At 38.5% G+C, this 26,154-nt stretch overlaps 1 protein-coding gene across 6 annotated transcripts in view; it reads left to right on the top strand.

Moving 5' to 3' along the window:
* The first annotated feature begins 4,998 nt into the window (after positions 1-4,998).
* Positions 4,999-26,154, top strand: part of KIDINS220 (kinase D interacting substrate 220) — a 76,400-nt gene continuing 55,244 nt past the window's right edge. For all 6 annotated transcript variants that reach the window (XM_051613392.1, XM_051613391.1, XM_051613390.1 and 3 more), the window contains exons 1-9: positions 4,999-5,148; positions 12,317-12,464; positions 17,248-17,346; positions 18,746-18,844; positions 21,117-21,215; positions 22,147-22,248; positions 22,709-22,807; positions 23,673-23,870; positions 25,881-25,979. In XM_051613392.1, coding sequence (XP_051469352.1) covers positions 12,357-12,464; positions 17,248-17,346; positions 18,746-18,844; positions 21,117-21,215; positions 22,147-22,248; positions 22,709-22,807; positions 23,673-23,870; positions 25,881-25,979 — 903 coding nt within the window. In that variant the 5' untranslated portion in view covers positions 4,999-5,148; positions 12,317-12,356. The remainder of the gene's footprint in view (positions 5,149-12,316; positions 12,465-17,247; positions 17,347-18,745; positions 18,845-21,116; positions 21,216-22,146; positions 22,249-22,708; positions 22,808-23,672; positions 23,871-25,880; positions 25,980-26,154) is intronic.

Here is a 26,154-nt window from a genome sequence, read left to right as displayed (position 1 = left end):
TAGAATCACAGATCATGCAGTTATGTTTCAAGGTACAAATACAAGGATGTTAGGAGTCGGATTGATCTGTAGCATAAGGGAAAGAAAGTGAAGAACCGTAGAGAAACCACATGATCTGAAGCAGGGTAGATTTAGAATAGACTTTAGGAAGAAGTTCTTTACAATGAGGGTAGTGAAGCACTGAAACAGGTTGCCCAGAGAAGTGGTCAGGCTTGATGAGGCTCTGAGCAACCTGATCTAGTTAAAATGTATGTACACTCTTCTCTTGGTTTGGTATTAGGTCTGCTTCACTACAAACCTTGTAAAGCAAATGTAACTTTGCAAAGACATTTTTACACATATCTGTTTCTGCAAGTGGTGCCACCCTAGAGGAGTACTGGAGTATGTGTGTCTTGGTCTCTTGAAAGGCCCTACTGTTGTACTGATATTTTTAAACCTTGTGTGTTTAGAATTATTTTTTTACAAGCTGTATCATGGGAGATAAAAATACTTGCTATTTCAGCATGAAGGAATACAGATGCGATTTTAGAAGCTCTGGTGATTTTTGTCATTTCAACCAGAAGTTAAGAGACTGCAGTGGAAATTGCCTTCTCAAATATGCATTCACAATGGAGTCAGTCAGGAGCATGGGAAGTATCTGCATGAGCTAAATATATATTACTGCAGTTAGTAAAAAAATCATTTGAGCAGATTAAGTTAAAACAGCTTTCTGCTACTACTTCAGGTTGCTCAGACTTTTTGGTGAAACTGATTATTCTTATGATGGAAATCTTTTAACTCTGCTCTTTTAAGGTACTGAACAGAGAGAGTCCTGATTAAGAACATTCTGGAGCCAGCAGATATTTTCCTGTGCCTATAATTAACTTAATTCCATCTGAGCAACTTCCTGATAAGATGCAGGATGTTTTGGTACAGAGCACAGAAGTAGCTTCAGGGGAAGAGGTCTTCAGTCTACTTCCTAGATTAGAACTGGAGACCTGTACCCTCAGCAAGGTTTGCCAGTACGTCTTGCACATCTTGCTAGGGTGGCCATATAAAGCAGCAAGTGTTATTTCTCTGTGTAGATTACTCATTGTCTTTCCAAACTAAATAAACTATGACAGTGAAAGGACTCTCCACACTTCTAGTTATTCTGCTGTCATAAGAAAAACATTTAAATATAAATCAAGAAATAAAAGCCAAACCACTCCTGTGTTACAAGTGCTTAAAGCAATGTTTTCTCAGGGATTTCCTGATGGCATACCTAAATTATTGACTGCTAATAAGTAACTTATTTCATGGGGGAGAATTCCATGCCAGCTTTCCTTTTGTTTGAAATGTGGTGGTCTTTGTGTCCAGTCCTCCTGGTTCACCCTCTGTTGCCTCCTTTGCCATTTGGGTTGTTACACAATGAGTAATGTGACTGCCTGTGCACTCTGCCCAGTAACAGCCTCTTTGCATATTGATGCTGTTGTCAGATGGCACAAATATGCATGTTACACTGTCATGATTTTGGTCTATTTAAGTTTAGGAAATTGGAGGAAGGAAAGAAAACCATTTTAAGCATTATAGTAATTATAATCAGCATAATAAGCTTATTAATAACTAAAGCATGGTGACAATTTTTTAAATTCTATTTGTATTGAATAGATGCAGAAATCTGAAATAGTGGGGCCATTTTGTGCCTGAAACAGGCTTAGTTACTGTGACAGTTATTAAACCTTTCAGTTGTTTAAAAATTTTAAGTTTATAAGTCATGCAGCTATTATGAGGGAGACTAAACAACAAGGTTAAGAATTACTTGGAAAATTGATTTAAAGGGGTTTTTTGTGAGTCTTGCTAAATTTTATCTGTGATTTTGGAGTACTGAATATTAGTTAATCCTGGAAACAATTTCCAGGTACTCAAAAGGACAAGTAGGTGATTGGAAGTAGCATGGAAGTAGCATGGATTCACCAAGGGTAAGTCATACTCAACCAGCTTTTTAAACTCCTGTGATGAAAGTACTGCCTTGGTACATGAGGAGAGAGCAGTGGCTATGAACTGCCTGAACTTCAGCACTGCCACCTGTAAGATCTTCGTAGAGAACCTGTTTGATGTATGGGTTGGATGAGAAGAACAGTGAGGTGGACTGAAAATAGTCTGAATTGCCAGGACCAGAGGGTGGTGATAAGTGGCATGAAGTCAAGCTGGAGGCCAGGAACTAGCAGTGAACCTCAAGGGTTGATAAGAGGTTGATAAAAAGGTTCAATCCTCATTAACATCTTTGTTAATGATCTGGATGATGGGGTAGAGTGTAGCTTCAGCAAGTCTGCTGATGATACCAAACTGGGAGGAGTGGCTGATAGGCCAGAGGGGCCGCAACAGGCTGGAGCAACAGGCTGATGGGAACCTCATAAAGTTCAACAAGGAGAAGTGCATAGTTCTGTAACTGGAGAGAGCTAACCCCAGGCACCAGTATGTGCTGGTGGCCACCCAGCTGGAAAGCAGCCTTGCTGAGAAGTGTGGGGATGCTGGTGGTGGCCAAGCTGAACAATGTGCCTTTGCTGCAAAGAAGGGACCTCCAGAGGTCCCTTCCCAACCTCAGTCATTGTGTGATTCTGTGAAATTGTGTCGATGGAAAAGCTGGAAAGAGAAAATTGCTTGGATTAATTTTTTTATTTGGTTGGATTGTATGCTCCACTGCAGCAGCTTAAAATCATCATCATTTATTACCTTTCCTAAAAGGCATAATACAAGTAAAGTATTTCTACGCTTTACAGACTCTGGAAAATATCTACTTAGAACTAAGTGTCATTTAATGAGAATTTGGGGGGGGGGCAACTGTTAAGAGATCATTTTTATACCTTACTAACAAAACAAATGTATCTGAAAAGTGGACTGCTTAGTTTGAAATCCTAACTACTAGATTCCAATTTTGACCCTTCAGTGGGACCATGTTTCACTGGTGGGAAAGCAGCATTCCTAATGCAAGCATAGGGCACAGGTAGATGAATACAAGGATGTCAGGAGTTGGATTTATCTGTAGCAAAAGCAGAAGAAAGTGAAGAACCATACCGAAAACCATGCCTTCCCTTCCTCCGTATTCCCAGAGTGCATACAATTCCTTTGTACACTGGAGGGAAGGAGCTACTCTCTCTGCCTGATAAATTTGTAGCCATGGGGTGAAAACGCAGCTGACACCTAATGGGTGGAATAAGGATTTGAGTGATTTTGGATGTCATGAAGGGACAGATTATTATGCATTTTGGTATAAGCTCTGAAAAGAGAGTAATATTTTTAAAACATGAAAATCCATACATCTTAGGAGGCAAATATAAGTAGTGTCTCATTAAACTACAGCTTCTCTTATGTATTTAAGATTATATAGATGCTGGAAATATCAGGACCCCCATCATTGAGTAGGGGCTCCTATGCATATATTCAAGTAGCAGAGCAAGCATTTTTCAGCTCAGCAGTAACTGCATCCTCTATCCTTGTTGCATTACTATTTTGTAAATAAGAATGTGTTTTATGCCCTTAATTTCTCCCAGTTGATCAGCTGAATCAGTGTTTTGGTGCCAGATCTAAGTGGTTTTATTTTTTTATTTTCATAGCTTGGTCTTCAGCAATTGTCAATTGTATTAACTATTTGTTTGCATGTGGGAGAGTTGTGTGTGAAGAATTTCTTAAGGTAATAGGAGAAATACTTTAAAAAGTGAAAAGCAAGCAGCACACTTTCTGGTTATAAGTATTTGGGATACACAGGAAGCACTGACAGATGTTGCTTTAGGAAGCTAACTGTGATGGCTTTTTAGGGAAAGAAATCTCAGCATTGTAAAGATTTTAAATCAATGCTTTGACCCTTGAGCAGTAAGCTTAACTCCTTTCCCTTGCTTCTTTGTTGCAAGCCTTTGTTGTCACCCCTGGTTTAAGCTAGGTTCTGTGATCTTGGAAAGATGCTATGACTGTAGTCATTGGAGATCACCTCTCATAGAATCACAGAATGCATTGGGTTGGAAGGGACCTTTAAAAGGTCATCTAGTCCAACCTCCGTGCAGTGAGCAGGGTCATCTTTAACTAGATCAGGTTGCTCAGAGCCCCATCGAGCCTGACCTTGAATGTCTTCAGGGCTGGGGCCTCTACCACAGCTCTGGGCAACCTGTTCCAGTGCTTCACCACCCTCAAAGTAAAGAACAGCTTCCTAATGTCTAATCTAGATCTACCCTGCTCTAGCACAAGACCAGTGCCCCTCATCTCACTGGTACACGCCCTTGTAAACAGTCTCTCCCCCGCTTTCCTGTAGCCCCTTCCAGTACTGGAGGCTCCTGTGGTCTCCTTGGAGCCTTCTCCTCTCCAGGCTGAACAACCCCAGTTGTTCAAATGAATTAAATAAGGACGATTTGGACTTTTGCAGTCACTGCATTCGTTTTACAATCGCAGAAAGTACAGACTGAAGAGCTGTCGTCAGCGTGACGATAATCGCCTCGGGAAGGGCCTGAGGAGCCCCGGCCCGACACCCCCTCCGGGGCCGTGCGGGGAGGTCTGCGGGGAGCTGGCCAACATCCAGTTTCCTGCTATGCTGAGGGGATAACTCCCCCCCCGCCCCATTTACCAGCGGCAGTCCTCATCGTGGCGTTGAAGACCGCACTTTGGTCGGCTTATCCATCAGATTGCAATTGTTACCAAAACGTGGTTTTACCCCCCCGGCCCTTTCTTTGGGAAAGCAGCCCGGGTTGAATGCCAGGGTGGCTGCTCTGCCCGCTCCCTCAGCTGGGGGGGGCGCGAAGCGGGCTGGCTCCCTGCCGCCGGGGCTCCCGGGCAGGGCTTTCCTGGGTGCCCGCTATGAGCTGCTTGCACAGGGTTGTTAGCGGGCCAGCCCCGCGGGCGGCCGGAGGTGCGGTCCGTAAGAACACCCGCGGGGCGCTGCCGCCCCCGGGCTCGGCCCGGCCCGGCCCGGCCCGGCCCGCCGGCGGGCGGTGCCGCCCCGGGCCACGTGAGCGGCGCGGCGCGCGGGGCGGAGGCAGGCAGGGAGGGAGGGAGGCAGGGAGGTAAGATGGCCGCTGCCGCCGCCGCCGCCGCCGCGGGGAGGTGAGGAGCGGGGGCGGCTGCTCACGCCTCCCGCCCTGTCACGTCTCCGGCTGGGCCTGGGGAGTCGCCCGGAGGGGGCCGCGTCCCTCCAGCTGCGGGGTGAGTGGCCGAAGGAAAGCGAGAAGCGAGGGCAGCGCAGGCCGGGCGCGGGGAGAGGGGGCTGCCGGGTGACAAAGAAAGGGCGCCGCGGGGCCGCCCCTCGCCGTGGCGGGCTCACGGGGGACGCGGCGGGAGGGGTGTTAAGGGCAGGGCCTGGTCCCTCCGCGGGGGGTGCCTGGGCCGCGGCCCGGGCAGCCCCTGGGGTCTGTGTGCGACGGGAGGACGGGGCCTTCTGTTCCGGGAGTTTGCGACCTTGTCCCGGCGGCGAAGCGGCCCGCGGAGTGCCGGGTCAGCACCGCCCCGGCGGGGGCAGCCTCCGCGCCGCTGGCTGTCTCCTTTTGTTAACTCAGAAAAACAGGTACGAGCTTGACCTGTCGGCGCTGTCTGGCATCTGATTCCGAAGGTAACTGATTATGGACAGTTGGGGTTAGGAGTCACCGCCGCACGGCCGCTGCTCCAAACCCTCTGCTCCGGCAGGGCCAGCCACAGCCCAGCGCCGTGTCCGGAGCCTTCCGTGTGGCTCCAGCAATGGAGGTTCCACAGCCTCCCGGGACAGCCTCTCCCAGTGCTGGGTGACCTTCACAGTAATGAAGCGTGTCCTGATGTTCAGACAGTACCTCCTGTGCTTCACTTTGTGCCCATTGCCTCTGGTCCTGTCACTGGACACCACGGAAGAAGCTGAGTGGCGAATTTTCTTAAGGGTAGGGCTTTGCCACTTCTCATATATGTTGAACAGTTGGTTGGGAAAAGTGATTTCCAATCTTTAAAGGTTTGATGGGTGATAATACAGCAATATGTATTTCGATGGAAAAGTGTTTGAATCATGGGATTAATTATCTGCCCCCACCCTGTCAAATAGTAAAGAAATGGAAAGATAAAAAGGAGGGTGTTCTGTCAGAACAGAATGTGTAAGAAAACACATTTGTCTATTTGATAAGCGTGTATTATTTGGTCTTCAATGGTGGCTATTTAAAGTAACTTGATTATTAAGAAATTCAGATCTACTTGAAAGCCTGTGCAACCACAGCTTATGAAATGTAGCCATATTAATTTTTAAATCTGTATAACAAAGTTTTCCATAACACAACTGATTTTTTTCCTTAAGTGAAAATACTGAAATAGATTCTTGTCATAGAACTTGTGTCTTTGACTGACAAACCCTTGATTTTATGATACAGACAAATGTCTTATCTTTAAGAGATCTTGTAAGATGATGTTGTAGGCTTCCTTGCTGCACTTTTTTGTGTTATATATGGGTTATGTCAATTGATGTGTGTTGGTATCAATTTTTGAGAAACTTAATATTGGTACCTGTTTCTGTTTACTTTCTTTTACTTGAAGTATTTAAAAACGGAAATGGTGTTTTGTAGGACCAAGCAATTTGCATTTTGTACAGTCATTGAATTTTTGCTTAGGATTCTGATGTTCTTACCAATATCTTATTGCTCATTGACTAAATTTTGTCTTAGAGGTAGAGTAGCTTCTCTGATAAATTGTAAATCCAACTATTAGATACTTCACAAACCCTTTATTTTAACTGAGCTTTTCAACCAGGCTAGAACGTAGACATACCTGCCAGTTGTTATTGGATGGCAGTGGTGACTTCTTACTTAAATACATTTGCATCTTTCCAGTCTATTGGATATAATCCCCAGTCTTGTGTTATGGTTTGATGGGGGTTTTTTTGGTATTAAAAAATAATCTCCTTCGCTGGAGACATTCAAAACCCGCCTGGACGCCTTCCTGTGTGATGTACTCTAGGTGACCCTGCTCTGGCAGGGGGGTTGGACTAGATGATCTTTCGAGGTCCCTTCCAACCCCTAGGATTCTATGATTCTATGATTCTATGATTCTATGAATCTATCCCTGCAATATTCAGAAATGGCCATTGCCTTGAGTGCCTAAGGTGGAAAACATTACTTGCGTGTCTCCAGTTCCCTGTATCTTTTACCATGTAATAAAAGGTTGCAGGCAAAGGAACCTCTTTCTGTGCAAACTTTCTTTAGTTGTTTTGGTTATAGGTTTCCAAATAAGAATGTCTGCATCTCTGGTTACCTTTTTATGTCTTTTATTTTTTTTTTTTACTGTTACTATTTACTCTTTCATATTAAGTAACAACAACAAAAAAAATCTATTAAAATGTTTCTCATCTAGATAACAGGAGTGTGACTGATGGCCTTGCCAGATAAATAAGGAAGAGATGAAAATCAACATAAGGTCATTAGTCATACTGGAACTTCAGGCACTGGAGAAAAGGTGTGCCTGTAGACTGCTTGTGGAAACTTAGATTTGTTGTTTCTTTCTGCTTCTGAATACCGGAAATTAATATTTTAGCGACTCATATCAACTGTTTTGAAAATTTGTTCTTTAAACAGAATCCTGGTTGACTCATTCCTTATAGAAAGAACAGTTAAAAATATTTACTGCTTCATGGGGTGCCTGACTTGTGATCTCTTAATGTTTATGAAGCGCGTCTGTTTAGCGAGTGATTACAGTGAGGTGTCGTAAGGGTTGGGGGATGCTTATATGTACACACACTTCTTCTGTATTCCACATTTCTTTAAATTCTGATTTGGAAAGATGGCAAAATACTGTGTGTTTCTGTATCTGATCTGTGCATGCCCAGATTTCAGCAGCACTGTAATTATTTCCTTTTACAGTTAACTGAAAGATCTGTCACAGTGTTGCATGTCGGGAAGGTAGCTTTTGTATCTGGAAATAGAAGGAAGCACGTTAAGAAGCATGGTTTTTTTTTCATCGTATGATGAAAATAGGAATTTTATGTAAGTCACTAGGATGTTTACCTATTGAAAACAAAAACAATAAAATAAAGTCTTCTCAATAACTCTAGTAATTGTTGATCACCAGTTTTTATTCATAAATGATTACAGTTCACACAATTAAAAAAATAGGGAGAGCTATGGAGAAGATACTGATATCGGAAAAATGTAATGTCTAATGACTTTTTTTTCTGTAGTTAGCTGGTACAAGATTCTGAGAGTACATTAAATATCTGCAGATCTGAATTATCAGGACCCCTGCAAGTCAATGCTGATGCAGTTGAGAGAAACTAAATTTTTGTAAATCAGCAAATTTTTGCAGTCTTTCCAAATCAGTGATAACATCTGCTTCAGTTCAGGATGTGTGAGCCTTACAAAATCCAGTTAGTCCTTGTACTAATGTTACCTTCACCTGAGCATTTGTGTTCCAAATATGTATTTTCATGGTTCTTGGTTTCGTGCTGGTCTTCAAAATACGAAGATTTGGTGCCCACGGGTGTTGTGAGATTTCCAAGCTTGGAAGCTCGGATTGCGAATGAGGAGCTGGTTTGTGGGCTGGAAATTGGCTTGCTTTGGTGGGAGAAGAAAATAATAGATCTAATCCTTTTTGGAAAGGGAATAAATTTCCAAATAGGCTCTCGCTTTTAATTGAAAGTTTTGTTATAGATTGTGAAAATACTTGTATTGTGTCAGACAAAGCAAATACTGTTAATTGAGCTATTAAGGACCATATATGTGTTGGAATCTCTTGAATGTTACTACTTTTCCACTATGCTTATGAAATTGAGCAGGGATTAAGCTCTTAACCTTTATATTGGTAAAGTATAAGGTATTGGGTTGATTTTTCTTTTGTTCTAGGGTTGTTTTGAAAAATGTATGAATATATTTTTCAGGAACTTTTTCCATTGGAAGGGCTAGAATAGTGTTACTTATCTAGCTGGAGACTATACCACATGCTTGGTTGGAAGCATTTATGATAACTGAAAAGAAATTTTAAGCATTGGAAGAAATCATACTTTAGCGTCCATTACCCATACAGACTTGGAACACAGTGCTTAATTTTTATGACATAGTAACAAAAATCTTATTTAATACAAAGGTGAACTGTGGCTGTGCTCAATTTATGCTGACTTGCTGCCATGAGTGAGCCTTGTTTCAGGCATATTTATTGTTCTTGGAGGAAAAAAAGAAGTGTTTACATGGGTTTGATGCCAAGATGGTGGGTTTGGTGTTTTTGTTTTGTTTGTTTGGGGATTTTTTGCCTGTTGTTAATTTTGCAGGATTTCTTTAAGAATAAGAAGAATATTAACCTATAGATTAACCTGGTGAATTCAGGTTGCATTTTAAGTGGAAATTTCTGTTACTGACTCCCTAAACAGTGCTTTCCTAAACTTCTCCAGTGGTGTTAATTCTTTGGATGCTTTAAGAAGCTTGCATGAAAAGTGGCAAATGAAAGCATGAGGGTATAAAATTCATTATTATAAAATGTTTTTGTTGTTCTTGCTTTTATAAATAGACTTATTCTAAGGAGGCAGTATTACGTGACAGTGAAGCATAGGTGACAAACAATATACTTGGAGATGGTTCACCCTACAAAGCTTTTATAATTTAAGAAAGGTAATATTAGCATGAAGTTTGTAAATGCAGCCCTAGATGTGTTCTTTAGCTTCGGGTATTTTGCTGTTAGTCAAAGGTTTAAGTTGCCTTCAAGAATTCAGATCTGCATTAAGGCAGAAACTGCACTGTCTTGATAACTGGGAGTTCAAGTAATGATTTCTGAAGCAGGATACTTATCTACAGTGCAGCAGGGCTGCCTTTGCCTTTTTGAAATATGGCAGTAGGGAACATCAAGGGAAGAATCTTACTTTGAGGAGGAAGCAATGCTGAATGCTTTTTTGCTTTTCCCACTAACTAAGAATTAATTGGAGACATTTTGATAGCAACTACAAAGTGTAATTCACTTCGTGAGACATTGTAGTCATGTTTTGCTCATGATTTTTAATATAGTTTTCAGTTTAGTGTTTGGTATGGAAAACAGCATGAGGAGGGTTTGAAGGTACAGCTGCAGGAGAGAAGCTGGGACACTGCACAGGGAGATCACTGCACAGTGGTAACAGTGGAGCTAATGGCAAGTCATGTTTATGAATTTCTGTCAAAATACGTAAAAATTGGCGGGAGGATTTCAGATGCCTGCATGTGAATATCTAATGTCACTTTAGGTGCCTGAGAACATCAGAGACGTTTGCTTAGGGCTGTGAGATACTGATGCAGTCCATAAGGGAGGCAGACTATTCTGGACTGGCGTCTGGATGTCTGGCAAGAATGCTGATTTTTCTGGTATTTTTGTATCTGAAATGACCATAGGAGCCTGTGTGTGGACACTGAGTCACTACAATCACTGTTTCTTTTCAGCCTTTCATTTTTGGTGTGGTTTAGGTTGGGGTTTTTTTTTTTGGGATGTGTGGTGGTTTTTTTGTTGTGTTTTTTTTTTTGTGTGTTAAGGTTTGCAACCTCTCAATTAGATCTTCCTGCTACTGAAAAAAAATAAAGACAATTGTATGGTACCACTGTTGTGCTGTTCACCTCCTCTTTTGCATGGTGGCACTGTATAGTAAACTTGACAGACTTTTGGTATTCTTAGTTTATTTATAACTTTCTTGTGGGAGAGACTTGCTATTTGTGCAGTGCCTGGTAAAACTGTTGCTGTGCTTTGTATGTCAAATCTAGTTTTTTTTTATTTAACTGATTTTAGGTTTGGGTTTTAAATAACATCTAAATGAAATTATTTCATTTGTTTATTTTTACCTGATATGTGGACATTTGGAGTTGAGATGTCTAAATCCTCTTTGGAATTTGTCCCTTAAACCACAGCCTGGATTTTAAGCTGAAATTTAACAGTGGCAGTCACAGTCCCTCCTTTTCCTCTCTTCTCTCTCTTACGTTCTTCTGCTTGCATACCTAAAATGTACATAGTTTATATTTTCTTTTGTCACTGGACATAAATGTGTTCATAAAGTACATGTACCCAGAGTTGCTATCATAACTGAACTGGGTGTGTTGGCTTCTTTGCCGACGTTTTAATGAACAAGGAATTTCTGTGTGTGGGTCATTTGATGGCTGTGGTGCTGTAGGTGAGCTCAGGTTGTGTCTAACATACCTTGACAGCAGTGTGTTTGTTTATATACACTTACTTGTTAAAGGAGAAAGGATGTTGTGATGCTGTTATTACAATCCATGTAAGCAATTTAAAGTGGAGTTTGTTTAAGTCTCTAAATCTAAATAAACTTCTCTGCCCTATGTGTAATGAAGTACCTGCTGGCTTCCTCTCCTCTCTTTGTGGCTAACTTTCCACTTTCGTTGGGAGTGCAGAAGAATTCACTGGCTCCTTTTATGTGAGAATAAATTTTAGAACATTCGCCTGGGAAAGCCACTGTTTTTTTGGCTTCTGTCAGGTAGAGAATAGCTTAACCAGTAGGCTTCAGCTAACACTCAGCTGGAGTTTTTCCTCTGCTGTTAAACTGCTATCACACAAGGAAAAGCTAGAGAGAGCAATCATGTCATCCGCAGGTGGGCAGGAAAGTGGGGGTGGGTGGAGTCTGGTGTTTAGCCCAATGACTTGTTCTGTCAGTAAAACTGAATTTCGGTGCAATGAATAATTCAGCTTCTGGAGCTGTAAGTGTATACATTTGGCACAGTAATACTAGCTGTTCTCTGAACATACTAATTCACAGCTTTTTAGGAAATCTTAAATGGTTCTTAATGCTCTGCCTTAACCAAGAAAAACCTCTCCTGTCTTACATATTAGAAATGAAAAATATATAATAAATTGGTAGAAGCTATGCCAAGTTTGACTAGCAAGGTAAGAAGAATGAGCCATCGTGTGCAGGCATGTCTGGGTAAAGTTGGTGATAAATGATTCAATAAATGGTGTTTTTCAGAGTTTCGTATGGCTTCAATTTAGATATTATCACTGTATTTCATAATGCTGAGTAAGCTCCGTGTTCTGCTTATGTGCATAAAGGGAAAGGGCTATATTGTAAATAACTAGCATGTATGAAATTTGTAACATATACAGGTATTCCTATAATGTTATGTATGCCAAAAAAATTATATAAATAAAAGGATACTATGCCTTCAATTAAAATACATATTTAGTCAATACTTATAAAAATTAATATGATTTTTTAAGAACTAGAAAGATGAAGCAATTGACTTTTCAATGAAATTAGTGCATTTCAGTGCAAAGTGGTTTTTTGAGGAGAATTACGGGTATTCGTACTCAACCAGTAACTTACTGGCATATGCAACTCGTGCTTTCTAATGTCAGAGTTAACTCTCATAGCCTTTACTTATGATTTGCCTTTTTTTTCTCCTTTCCTGAAATACAGATAAGATTTGTTACAGAAGCATTTAAAATACTGTGCAAAGATGGCAAGTCTGATGAGTCAGAGTCTCTTGACCTACGTAGAAGAAGGAAACGTTCCTGCTCTGAAAGCGCTTCTTGAGAAATGCCGAGATGTAGATGAGAGAAATGAGGTAAGATGATTTTTTGAAAAGTCAGTGTCATATTGAAGCTTATTAGTTACAGAATTAATAATTAGTGAACTCACACTGGTTATTCAGTATACAGATTTCAGTTCTATTTTCAAGTGATTGCTTACCTTTGCATAGACTGAACATACCATATACAGTCTCCTCAGCATCTTCCATTATTTTATTTTTTTTCTGAGTGTTCTCCTAAGCTGGAAAATGCGGCTCAACCCTTACTGTGTGAGTGGAGATCATACCTGTAATTCTGTGGCTGGGAATTGTTTCCTAGTACACAGATCCAACTCCATGTGCATTCATTTTCCTAGTCCATTTTGTGGTAAAACTTGGGATGATAATGGCTCTTCCCCCACAACCCGGTTTCTAGACAAGAGAAACTGTTATACAAGCCAACTAGGATTATATACTCCAAACAGATGCTAGTTTGGATGAAAACATATGTCTCCAAAAAACAAACCATAAGTAACCAGGAGGATTAAATCACTTTACCAGGATTACACAGGAGGTCTCAATACGCAGTAAGGAGTTTCAGTGTAGAGTATTTGGATGTGGAATCCTGGAATAGTGCAAGAATTGTGATTTTCTGCTTTGTCATCTGATATAGTCTGGTTTGAGCATGTTGCCATCAGCAATTTAAGTGATTGTGCTTATACTGCACTGAAGAATCCTGCAATTTTCCTGGGAGGTTTGATTCATTAAATGTCTGTTGCTAGTGATTGTTTATGTTCTTTTGCACTATGTTTAGAATTCAGGTTATCTGGATGCCCTTCTAAGTCTTCTGTGTATTTTACAAATAATTTTAGATGATTTGACTAAATTATTTTATCTTCTGCAGTAGTTTTTCTGGTTTGTAAGCATCTGGACTTTTCTTTCATCTGGATGTACAGCTTGTATCAATTTTTATTTTGTTTGTGATTTTCTAAACAGTGTTGTAAAACTAGAACCTGATCAACTTACGTAGCATATTTAGAGAATCAGTTTCATAGTAAAATTCAGGATAGGAGGGAACTGTGGAGATAATTGAATTCAGTCGTCTCCTAATTACAGGACTAACTTCACTGTTCTGTCAGGTTGTTCAAGGACTTAACAAGCAAAATTTGAAAGTTCCCAAAAGGAGGGAGAAACTGCAGCCTCACCAGTGTTGAGCAGAGGGCTAGGCCAGTATTTGATTTGCCTTCATTGCTGCAGGGACAAACCTCTGGCTCGTGGCCCTCTTGTCCATTGGGACCCCGTGCCCATTTCTGCAGTGTGGCTCCCCAGGCAGGCAGTCCCTAGCCAGTACTGTTGCATGATGTTAGTCCATTCCAAGCTCTGTTTGCCTTTCAGCTGCAGGGAATTGTCTGCCCATTTCTTCAGCTTGTTGAGCTTCCTCTGAACAACATCCTTGCCCTCTGGCATATAGCTGCTCTCCATACCTTGGGGTGTCATTAGACTTGCTGAGAGCACTTTCTGTGATGTGTTTCTAGGTGTTGATGAAGATGATACAATATTGGTCCCAAATCAAGTCCTCCCAAGCTGGTTGTCAGTGACTGTAAATAGTTGACCATCACCCTGTGAGTCTGACAGTCCAGGCAGTTCTTTTACTCACCTCTTACTTAGTGTATGGAACACTGGCTTTCCAATTAATTTATATTTTATGAAAGTCTTGGAAAATGCATGGTCTATTTCATTATTTTTGTATTTATTTTTTAAACTTGCATAAGATGGAAATAATATTTTAAGAAAGAAGTTGAATGGCATGTATTACTTAAAACCAAAAAGCATCATACAAATGTGAAAACAACATGCAGAATTTAGCCTTACTGTAGTCACTAAATCTGCTTTCACTTAAGACAGTTTTCTTTCATTGTCTACACATTCATTTAGTGCTGTGTATGTGCATATGCTGAGGTATTTGAGATGGGAGAAGTTTGAAGTTTCACAGCTTATGCATGAGCCTCACCACCTGGCATGCTTTGTGTCTGAGAAGAATAGTCTGTTCCCTCTGCTGGTAATTCTTAAAAACTTGGCTTAAATCAGACAAATAGTCTGTCTTGACTTTATCAACAGTATCGCAGCCTTCAACTTCTTTTCTAAAATTTTCCTCTCTTCTTGATGGCACTCTTGGTTTTCAGTTACTGTCCTTTACAGAGATCATATTCCTTGTACCTAAATTTTTTGGGTCTTCTGATATATTACAGTGGAGAGGGTAATTTCTGGAGACATGTAGGGTTTGCATCAGTTTTCAAGCCATGAGGATGGGGCAGCTGTTCATACATTATCAATGATAGGAGTTTTATTTAAGTGCTGGCTCATCATTGGAATTCAGTGGCACTGAGTGCAATTCTGTTTCTGTTTTGGACCTGCCAAGATGTCTTTCCTTTTTGGATAAAAACAAAATACCAAAACTTGAATGCTAGCAGAGTAGGTCTTAAAAGATTGCTGGCAAGCCAAGGTTTGCTAGCGCCAGGACCTCCCAGGCTGCACTGAGTTGTCCAGTGGAGGATCACCCACGTTGTTACCAACCCTTTATAACTTGACTGTGGTCAGCTGCCAGAAAAACTAGGATATTCCAGTGAGTTTGTGTGTGGGTGATTTTATTGGACTAACGCCAGCAGTTTCAGTTAAGTGGAGCAAGTCTCAATCTCTCTGCCTTTTCCCTGAGCGTCCTTTCTCCGTGCACATTCTTGTCACATACCAAATACATTGATTACTTAACAGCTAATGATAGATGGTTGCCTTGAGTGATACATTATGAATCTTCTGTTCTCTAGTGGACTGTGAGAGAGCTGATCTGCAAAGTAGAATCACTGAATTATTTCCCTAAAAGGATGCAGGTGTGCCATATAATTTAGGTATTGCAATACTTAGCTGTGATGTACAGATATACAGTACTTGATGTGTTTATGAGAAATGAGCATTTAGTTGTTGTGGAGTGTCTAGGCTCTTGGGCAACTTTTGAGAATTATTTTGGATGTCACAGGTGTAGTAATTATCTTTTGTTTCTGTGTTGGTGAAATCTTCATTATTTGCTAAAACATTGAATCTGTACTTGAGAATCTTTTAGCAAAAAGGGAAGGGTGTTTTCAGTACCCCTAAAGAAAAAAAAATCTGTATTTCATTAGTTTGTGCAGATGACGTAGGGAGGCAGTGTCTAAACCCTTGCTAGAGATGGAATAAACAGTATTTCAGCTCTTCATCCACCAAGCCACTGATGTCATCACAGAAAGAAGTTAGATTAGTCAGGCATGTTTTCTTAAATCACTTGGCATGTATATTCTCAAAATACTAACTTGCATATAGAAAACTTGTCTGAAAGAGCAACAATTTCGACCGTTCTCTCCACTGAAGAGAGCTGTTCTCTTCTAGAAAGTAGTATTTACCTTCTTCTTGATTTGTTGAGCATTTAATTAATTTATTTTTTAATAACCAGACTTAAGATACTACTGCTTAATGATAAAAATCACAGTTTAGGATCTAAAAGCAAAGGCATAATTTTGAATGTATACAATGTATAGTTACAACAACATGAACTTCTATGAGAGCATAATTTCTCCCTGTAAAAAAATTGCATTTTTAGGTTTTGTTATATCCTAAGTAATACTGTTGGTTATCTGTAATGTTATGGGGAAGATTCTGTGAAGACTAGTCAGGGAATATGACAATTCTGTTGTATCTGATGGACCAGAAAGCATTTTTGAAAGAATCAGGACATTCCTGTGTTGGTTTGAGTTGTTGTTTGTTAGGTTGTTGTTTGTTTTTTTTTTATGGAAAGAGCAGAAAGAACCCATCAAATATCTTTATTACTCTTACTGTTAATTCTTTTGCTAATGAAGATTAGTGATCTTTCTGCATTGATTTTTGTTCTTTTCAGGGAAATGGCTGGTTTATAACTCCTCATATATAGCTTTTGTATTATTTAAAGACCAGGTAATTTGAATTTTTTATATGGTACAGAGAAAAGGCAGAAGACAGGTCAGGAAAAATTCTTTGTTTATTAAGCTTGTTAAAATTAACACATGGACTGTAAAATTCAGTAAGTTTTACTCTTCATCATGCAGTGCAGTTGTATCTCAGAAGTGGGCTGATGAAAGGGTGGCAGGTTGTAACTGATTTTTAAAACATCCTTAAAGGCAAATAAACCCACTTTTCTCTCTTCCATCTTCCCTGAGATGAGACTGTTTGTTAACCTGTAGAGCACAAGACGGGAATGATACCATATTTGGTGTACTGCCAGACGAAAGTGTGGTGTCTAACTTGACTATTTTTTTCCAAGACTGCAACAAGAAATCTTAGTGATACTCTGAATCAGTGTGCATCTTTTAATGGCTGCCGTGATTCTTAGGCTAGATTGATTTATTTATTAATTTCTAAATGACAAGGTTGAGTTACTTCAAGATGTGAAGATATAACAGGCTGTGTTAGAGATGTCTTCAGTGGGAAAATTACTGGGAAAGAAAGATATTTCACAATATAACTTCTTTATTGGAAGCCATTTTTAATGTATGAAATATTTGGGGTTGTTTTTTTTGTTTTGGTTTTTTTTTCAGTGTTTTTTTTGTTTGTTTTGATTTTTATCCCTTACAGGGCAGGGTTTAATATTATGTTCACATTTTTATTGCAAGTTGACTGTGTGGTTTGAAAACCAGTCCTTCTCACTGCTTCTCATTGGCAATTAAAAAATGAAAACAATTAAACATTCCTCCCTACTTTTTGGCATTTTATTGTTGGTGTATGTGTGTCATTTACTTCACTTCCCAGTGTATCACTTTTCTTATAATTTTGATTTCAGAATGGCCAGACTCCACTCATGTTGGCTGCTGAGCAAGGCAATTTAGAAATTGTCCAGGAGCTTCTCAAGAAGGGAGCTAATTGCAACTTGGAAGATGCAGTAAGTATTATACTTTATGTGCTGATATCTAACAGTAGAGGAGGGAGAAATTTCAAGAGGTAGGCAAAGAAAAATTTTAGTTTAGTGTTGAGGGGAGGGTAAAAAAAAGGTGAAAAGTTATGACACACAAGATAAATTTCATCCAAAATTACTTGGCTCTGCATTCCTCTGATTTGATTCCTCGTAAAGAATAGGGATATTTAAGATTTTTTGAATGTCTGAGGATCGCTGTTGAATGCTGCTGCTGTTTCTTCTGGGAAATTAGCACTAGGAATCTATACTAACAGGATTGGCAGTAGTTGACATAAGAAGACAAATGGAGTAGAGAAGTGTACCATCAAATACAGGGTCCAAGTTAATTTGGTCATCTCAGTGATGTTGTAATGTGGAATTTTATATATTCTTCTTTGTTTTGGTGTTTTTCAATAAATACTGAGAGAATTCAGGTTAAAGGATTGTTTCAGGTTAAAGTCACAACAGTGGCAAAGAATGGCTTCCTGCCTTTGAGGAAGAGGTTGAGTAGGCGAAAGGTGCCCTGAAAGGATGAACGTGACAGAGGTGTTGTTAAAAAGTTTTGAAAGGTCTGTATATTCCAGTGAAAAGTGACAAACAAGAAAAGGATGTTGCTTGTGTTTTTTTTTCCTTCTGCACTGAGTTTAATTGTAGTAGTGTAGAGATACAGGAAAAGCCTGGTATGAAACCTGTAATTTTGTTTGTTGCTTCTTTTTTTTTAAAAAACTTTTTTTTAAGACATTTTATTACATTTGCTGTGAATGTTACAGTTCCTGTACTCATAGAAAGAACAGCTTCCATATAAACTGTTGCTATATTTCTATGTGTATAGCACATAAAATAGTAGTCCACACTTGGACATAGTTTCATAGCTCCGTTCCAGTGGATGGAAGGTTAGTGTAATTCAAGAGGAAATATATATCCTGAAGTCATCATAAATCCAAGAAGCTGTTGTCAAAATTCCCGTTCGTGTTAGCCCCTTGGGTGCTGTCAGCCCCTGTATGTGGAGACAGACCACCACCATTTTCTGTGGTCTTGGTTGCCATCTTGTCCCCACCCAGCAGTTGTCTTGATCTCATTCTCTAATCTTGTTGGTTTTGCTTCCTCTGTAAAATTTTTAAGAAGTTATCCCCCCGTGAGCTGAGGAGTGGAGATTGGGCAGGAAAGGAAATAGTTGGAGGGGAGATTTGGAGTAGCTGTCGGTCTGTATTTTTATATCTAGAACTGGGAGGTAGTCTATGAGGTGGTGTTTTTAAATTTATTTTTTTTAAAGGAGAGCTTTTTGATGGCTTTGTGGATTTCCTGTTGTGGGTTAAACACTTGAAAAACAAGGTAAATGTATTAAAATATTGAACATGATTTTAAAATGTTTTTTTCGTTTTTCTAGGATAACTGGACAGCTCTTATTTCAGCAGCTAAAGAAGGACATACAGCTATTGTAGCAGAGCTACTCAATTATAATGTCAGTTTGGAGCATCGGGATTTGGTATGTATTGTCCCAGCGTAAAAATAAAATAGTTTTTAGTAAGGACAGCAATTTTGGGAGTTGGAGATTTTCAGTTCCATAAAACAAATCAAAGATCTTTTATTTTTTAATTATGCACTGAGTGCTATTAAAATAGAAAAGGAAATATATTTAGCTATTATTTTTACAGCAGTAAAATAGTTGCTTTAGTGTTAATAAAAGCAACTTTATTCCTAAGGCTGCTTTTTTTCCTCTTAATTTGCTTTGGAAAAAAGCTAAACTGAAGAACAGTTTGATTTTTGGATGTGTTTTGTGTGGGTGGGTTTTTTTGGGAGGCGATTGCGTTGGTTTTTGGGGGGGCAGTGCATTGTTTGTTTTTTGGTGATGTTACAGAGTCACAGAGTGGTCTGGGTTGGAAGGAACTCTGAAGATCATCTAGTCCAACCCCCATGCTAGAGTAGGGCAATTGGTTAATCCAGACTTTTCCAGGCTTTACATAAATCTAGAAATTAAAACCTGGGTATTTAAAGGCATTTGTAAACTAAGCTGTGTTACAACTAGATTCAAGGATGAGCTTTGAAAAAAAAGAAAAAGAAAAAGAAAAAAAATACAAGCAGCACTCCTTACATAAACCAAATGTTGTCTTTTCCCAGAAGGTGCCTTCTGATACTTACTTTTTTCTGGACAATGATGATTATTCATATATCACTCCTTGTTCTCAATATTCTAAAATTTGTTTTCGTTCATCTTGTAAAATTTTTTTGTATGGGAAAGTGGGTGCTGTAGTCCAGTCCACCTAAAGAATGACAGAAGTTGCTTAGTTTATTAGAAGGTTTGATGCCTGTGAAGAGCTATAGACTTGTTTCCATTGACTGAAAAGGTAATCAGGTACCTGCAAGGACTACTTAAGTTAACAAGTAGAAAAATACTGGGGGAGAGCTCAGTGTTCTTTCTGTAATTGAAGTTTCGCTCTATCTCCAGCCTGAGGCATCTTGCCATATCCTAATGTAGCTTTTTCAGAAGTGTAACGTTAAGGACATCCATGTGGCCAGTGGATGATTTCTAGGCCTGTGTCAGTGTGAGAGGGATCTTTTACCTCCCCAAAAGTGTATTATAAAGAAATGTGCTTACAGTTATCAGTTACTGTTATTTTAAAATTGATTTTTGTTACCTGACAGGTCAGATGCCTTAGACAGTGAAACCTCATTGTCTCCTAGTTTACAAACATAGGTGAACAGAGCAATTGAGTTTGCAATTAACTGATCTTATTACTGCCTGAAGAATACCATTTGCTTCTTTTTCATGATGCAAATCATTACATAGCTCCTTTATGAAGGCCAGCTGTCAGTTACACAAATCAGAAGTAAACCCTCTGTGTTAATTGGATTCCAGGCTTTTGTTTTTAAATAGTGCTTTATTTTTTGTTTGTTTATCCAGTGATTGGATTTGCATGCACTTGAATGGCATCCTGGCCTCTATAAGGAATAGTGTGGCCAGCAGGACCAGGGAAATGATGGTGCCCCTCTGTCCAGCACTGATGGGGCTGCACCTCAAGTACAGTTTTGGGCCCCTCACTACAGAAAGGACATTGAGCTAACAGAGTGTGTCCAAAGAAGGGCAAGGAAACTGATGAAAGGTTTGGAGCATATGTCCTATGAGGAATGGCTGAGGGAGCTGGGATTGTTTACCCTAGAGTAAAGGAGACCTTATCACTCTCTACAAGTGCCTTATAGGCACTTATAGGAGGTTGTAAAGAGGTGGAGGTCAGTCTGTCCAATGAAGTTACAAGTGACAGAACAAGAGTTAAGGGCCTCATGTTGTGCCAGGGGAGGTTCATATGGGATATTAGGAAGAATTTCTTCATTGAACAGGTTATCAGGGCAGTGGTGGAGCCATCATCCCTTGAAGTATTTAGGAGTTGTACAGACGTAGTACTAAAGGATACGATTTAGTTAAGGACTTATCAGTGTTAGTTTAATATTGATCTTGAAGGTCTTTTCCAACCATGATAATTCTGTGATTCTGTGAAGTCTGAATTGAGTGTTTACAGCAAATTCAGGAACATTTAGAACGTATTATCCCAAGTTTTGCACACAGTAGGAGTTTAGTACTTTCGTATGTTCAGTTATTTATTCTACATAAGGAGGATTACAAGGTTGTGTTGTCAACCCTTACCGTGTTTTTGACTTGCAAAACAGACTTAGGGCAAGGACAAAATAAAATAAAAGTCACTAATTAGGTTTCTAAAAAGTATTTTTTCAGTTTTTACATTTCTCTGAATTGTGTTTGCCAGGGGGGATGGACTGCCCTGATGTGGGCATCGTATAAAGGCCGGACTGAAGTAGCTAAACTTCTGCTTGAGAAAGGAGCAAACCCAAACATCACAGGAATGGTAAGTTTTAATCTGATATGCCCCCTCCTCCCTAATGTTTGAAATCCTACCTTGTATTCTCATCTTATTATCTTGATTAAATGTGTCTCATTTTTTGCTATGTAACATTAATCACTGTGCTTTATTTATAGTGGGATTGCTTTAATAATATTTTTTATTAATTTTTATTTAATTAAAGCAAAGGAGTGTATAGCTGTTAAGGTTCAGATTATCACGAGAGGAAGTAAAAGGAAAGATAAATAGTGCATCTAATGCTACTTGTATAACAATTGTATTTTTTCTGTGTCTGTGGAAGTTAATGGAGTAACTATTAAGTACCATTTAGAAACTATAATTTGTTTTAGTTGTTTCATACTAGTTACCAAATGGGCTAGATTATATTAATAGGTACCATACATGTGAGAAAGACTTTAAAAAACTAAGATACTGAGATTTATTTCAATTTACAAGCATTTCCGATAAAAAGTATAGGCAGGTTGAAATCTGAATGAACAGTTTCTTTATACCATCTGCTCTCTGGTGTTTGAGGCAACAGTGAACAGTCGCAGGGGAACACTGGTGACTTACCTTTCTTTTGGATTTCATCTGCATGCATGACATGACACATCTGAAATCCTGATTACTTAGGGATATTGTGTAGCTGTCGCTGCTCTCTTACATTACAAATGTGCATGTTAAGATGAGCATGTGAATTTTTAAACACTGTTTAAGGAGTTATGAACCAAAACGGATTAAAAACAGTAGAAATCTTCCTAGACATCATCTAGGCAATGTCCTAGGCAAAAATTATTGGTATGTAGTTAGATTTATTTCTGTATTTTCCTACTTTTATGGGTTTTTCATTTCTGGGAGCACTGTTATAGTATTGTTCATGGAACATAATTAAGACTATGTTTTTATTTAATACTTTTTTATTATTATTATTTCTAAGCAATACAGTGTTTACCCAATTATTTGGGCAGCAGGACGGGGCCACTCAGATATAGTACATCTCTTACTGCAACATGGAGCTAAAGTGAACTGCTCTGACAAAGTAAGTTATATTTATATAATAGTGAATTTCTATAATGCTTGATACATTTATTGAAAAAGTAAGTTTTATTATAAAAGAAATGTATGAGTTTTTGATTGGAAAAACACCTGCTGTTATATATTGCCCATGATACTAGAAGTAGTGTGCTAGAGTAAGTCATTATACTTGCCAGAGGTTTTTCCATAGTATGCTGACGATGGGCGTGAACATTTATTTCAGTGGAGCATATTTCTGTTTTCTAATCTATTTGAAAACTTCCTATCCGAAGTTGCATAGAAAAGTAATTCTTACAGCTATCATCTAGAAGTTAGAAGTTAAATTGGCTTTTCAAATGTTAATTCACAAGACCAAATTACATATTTGTAAAAGCTAAAGTAGTGAAGTATATGATGAATACTAGATTGTAGGAGATGCTAAATACAGAGAGCAATATGATAAGATGTTATAAATGGTTTTGCAGTATGGAACTACCCCACTGGTTTGGGCAGCAAGAAAAGGTCATTTGGAGTGTGTGAAATACTTGCTGCAGATGGGAGCTGATGTTGATCAAGAAGGAGCTGTAAGTAGCTGTTCTTTTTTGTATGTACATAATCTGTGTGTCCTGTTTAATTTTATAATACAATAAATATGTGAAAAATAAGAAATGTTAGTGTTGGAGTATATTACTCTTCAGCTATTTGCAAACAGCATGTGAGGCTTATTTAAAATTTTATATCAAAATATTATTAACTAGGCAGTTGTATTGACAGTTGACATACTGTTATATAAAATGTAAGTTTCAATGAACATAAATTACTTTACGTTATTGTTCTTTGAAGGTTAACACTATCAAAATTTATTCTGTACCCAATCCTGATACTTCAAACAGCTTGTTCCTCAGTGCTATTTGAAAAGTAAATCAAATACAAGGCATTTTGAAAATAATAATGGCTGTTGTGCCTCTTCAGAAGTTGGAAATTTTTAGAGGGTTTCAGCTGCATATTGCTTTAAATAAAACAGATTTTAATTTTTTTGTTACATAAGACACTTAAAATCAGTAAAATTTAAGTGGAAAATTAGGACAACTTTTGTTATTCATGTCCTTATTTCTGAAGGTCTTCATAAAACCTCCTTGGAAGTGGTATTGGCAAACCAGTGTGCTGATACTGTGTCCCATATGACAAGAACATTATTTTACCATGTGTGTGACTGACATTCAAGAGTTAGAATAAACTGATTTGAGTTTTACTGTTTGCATTTGTAGTATTCTCTACTATTTATTTTAAAAGAAAGCATAGCAAGTGCACTCTAAAACATGACATTGAAGTAATGTTTGGATGGCTAAGAAAGTAATGTCAGCGAGTGTTCTTTTGTTATTTAAACTGCTGGTATGATGATGACTTCCATATCCACTGTACAATAAAATCTGTTGTTTTTGTTTAAAGAATTCAATGACTGCGCTTATTGTAGCAGTGAAGGGTGGCTATACTGATTCAGTAAAAGAAATACTGAAGAGGAACCCAAATGTGAACTTGACAGATAAAGATGGAAATACAGCTTTGATGATTGCATCGAAGGAGGGACATACTGAAATTGTGCAGGATCTTCTTGATGCTGGAACTTATGTGAACATTCCTGATAGAGTGAGTAAATTTTCATCATAGTTGTGGCTTTACATATATGTAGTTTTACATATATGTAATAATAATAGTAATAATAATATATTTAAATACCGATGTATTCAGATTTGTGGGTAAATTATTTTTCTGGCTTTCTAATTTTTTCTGCCACCTAGGGGTATTTTTATGTATTGCTGTTTTACAGGTGTGTTAAGTGGCAAATGTTGCTGTGTGAAAGTCAAGGATAAATAACTTTTTTTGAGATTCTTGAATTATTAGTTTCCATAGGATATGGAAGTGATTTATGGTTGTGTATTTTTTGTTATTGTAACATAATACTAACACTGAAATGACTTGCAGGTTTGGGTTGGGGCTTTTGTGTGGCAGTGCTCTTAAAATTGTAGAACAACGCATATTATTAAAAAGAAGTTGATCAGAGTCTTTTACAATTAAACTTTTGACTAGGAAACTTGCATGTATTAGAGGAGCGCTTCAGCTCTGGGTGAAGACATCTAAATGCAACTATTGAAGGGTGTGCAGTGTACCTGAGCTGCAATTGCATTGGTCGGTAGAGGCATCAGTATGGTCAGTGACTAGGATGTGAATCTGCTTGCTAGCCACTCAGGGCTTTATTCGGTTGTTTGTATAGGTGACTTGGACTGTCTGCAGTGTCCTCTTGATAGTGTTTTTTCTGAAGTGCCAGAGGCAGGCCAGGCAGTGTACCCTTGGAGCTATAGGTGGTCTGATACCTCAACTTGGGTGCCTCTGGTCAAGGCCAGTGTTTTAGTTCAGAGCAGTAATATGGTTTTGACGTTGAATTCCCAGTCCCTAAGTTGAATTGCTTGGGGCTGCAGAGAAGAGAGGAGACCCTACTAATATTTGTCTCATAATTTTAAAAGGATTTTTTGATGCATTTGCCTATATTTCAGGTGTCAGCTTAGTGCATTTTTTAAGCTATGTACTGAGCTGCAGTGTTGCATGTGACAAGAAATTTTATTTCAGGTACATATCAAAGCAAAACGTAAAATATTTAAGAAAATACATTACATTCTCCCTTCCTCTTCTGTCACAAAATTCTACAGCTGTTCTGTGTTTTTGGGAAGGATAAATGACAGCTCTCAGTACAGTTGACTGTATTCCAAAAAATACATCAAACAATGAGTAGTCTTAGTTTCAGGTGCTAGAGTACCTTTTGATAAGGAAAATGTATTGCTTTTCAGCCAAGTATGTAATAACTGTGATTGATACATGATCTACTACTACTGAGCTTTCTAACTTAAGTTCACACCTGTGATTATAGCTAAACTTTTATCTATTTCTCCTGTTTCATCATAAAAGAAGTATTAAATAATTTCAGGATTTCATTTTCTGAATTTCTGACATATCCTTAAGTGTGTTAGAAGCAGAAGTCTTAAGCAGAATTGTAATGTTATTTTATGAATATACAACCAAATTTACCACTGTAAAATATTTTTTCTTTTGATCAATTTGAGATAAAATTAGCCTTTGGCTTCTTTTCTTTATAACAAGGTAGTGTATGTAAACAAGATAGCAGTCAAATCTGCATCAAAAAAAGGGATAAAATTATTTTAAATTTGTGAAGAACTTTTGTCAGCTGTGAAATGTCTTAAGGAGAGAGCCAATATTCTTGTCTGATTGTAGAGAGGTATTACTGTAGAGTGGTTGGTCTTCCTCTGAACACAGAACAGCTGAATATTTTTATATTATTACTAATTTATGCTGTTATTTTTTAAGTGGCTTGAGATGGACTTTTTAAGATGCTTGCTTTGCCATAAGCACATAGTATTTCATCTCTTTGCAAAAAATATAAAAAATGAAGGCCAGAATTATTTTCTTCTATATATGCAGTAGATAGACCTATTTTTTGTATCTTCCTTTAAAATATGTCCATTTTTCTTAATGTAAATAGGCATAATGTTTATTTAGAGGCTATAATTTATTCTGTGTTGCATTTCTTTTTTTGCTAAATAGTATTGATTCAACTTCATTTTTCTTTCACTGTTTTTTTTGTAGAGTGGAGATACAGTGCTGATTGGGGCTGTTAGGGGAGGTCATGTTGAAATTGTGAGGGCCCTGCTGCATAAATATGCTGATATAGACATCAGAGGTCAGGTAAGTACAATGTAAATGTTAGAGTAGTTATTAAATAGGATGTGAATTTGAATACCAATTATACTGTCTTTCTGAAAACTTTAAAAACTCACTCAATCTGCTCTATAGGAAGCTCGGATTCTCATCAAACACTAAAAATAGATCATGTTGCTGTGCAGTTTTTAACCTAGGAGAC

Source organism: Apus apus, chromosome 3 (genome assembly GCF_020740795.1).
Source record: "Apus apus isolate bApuApu2 chromosome 3, bApuApu2.pri.cur, whole genome shotgun sequence".
NCBI classification, from domain to species: Eukaryota; Metazoa; Chordata; class Aves; order Apodiformes; family Apodidae; genus Apus; species Apus apus.
Note: the sequence above shows the minus strand (reverse complement) of the source record. Positions and strands in the feature narration are given on the sequence as shown.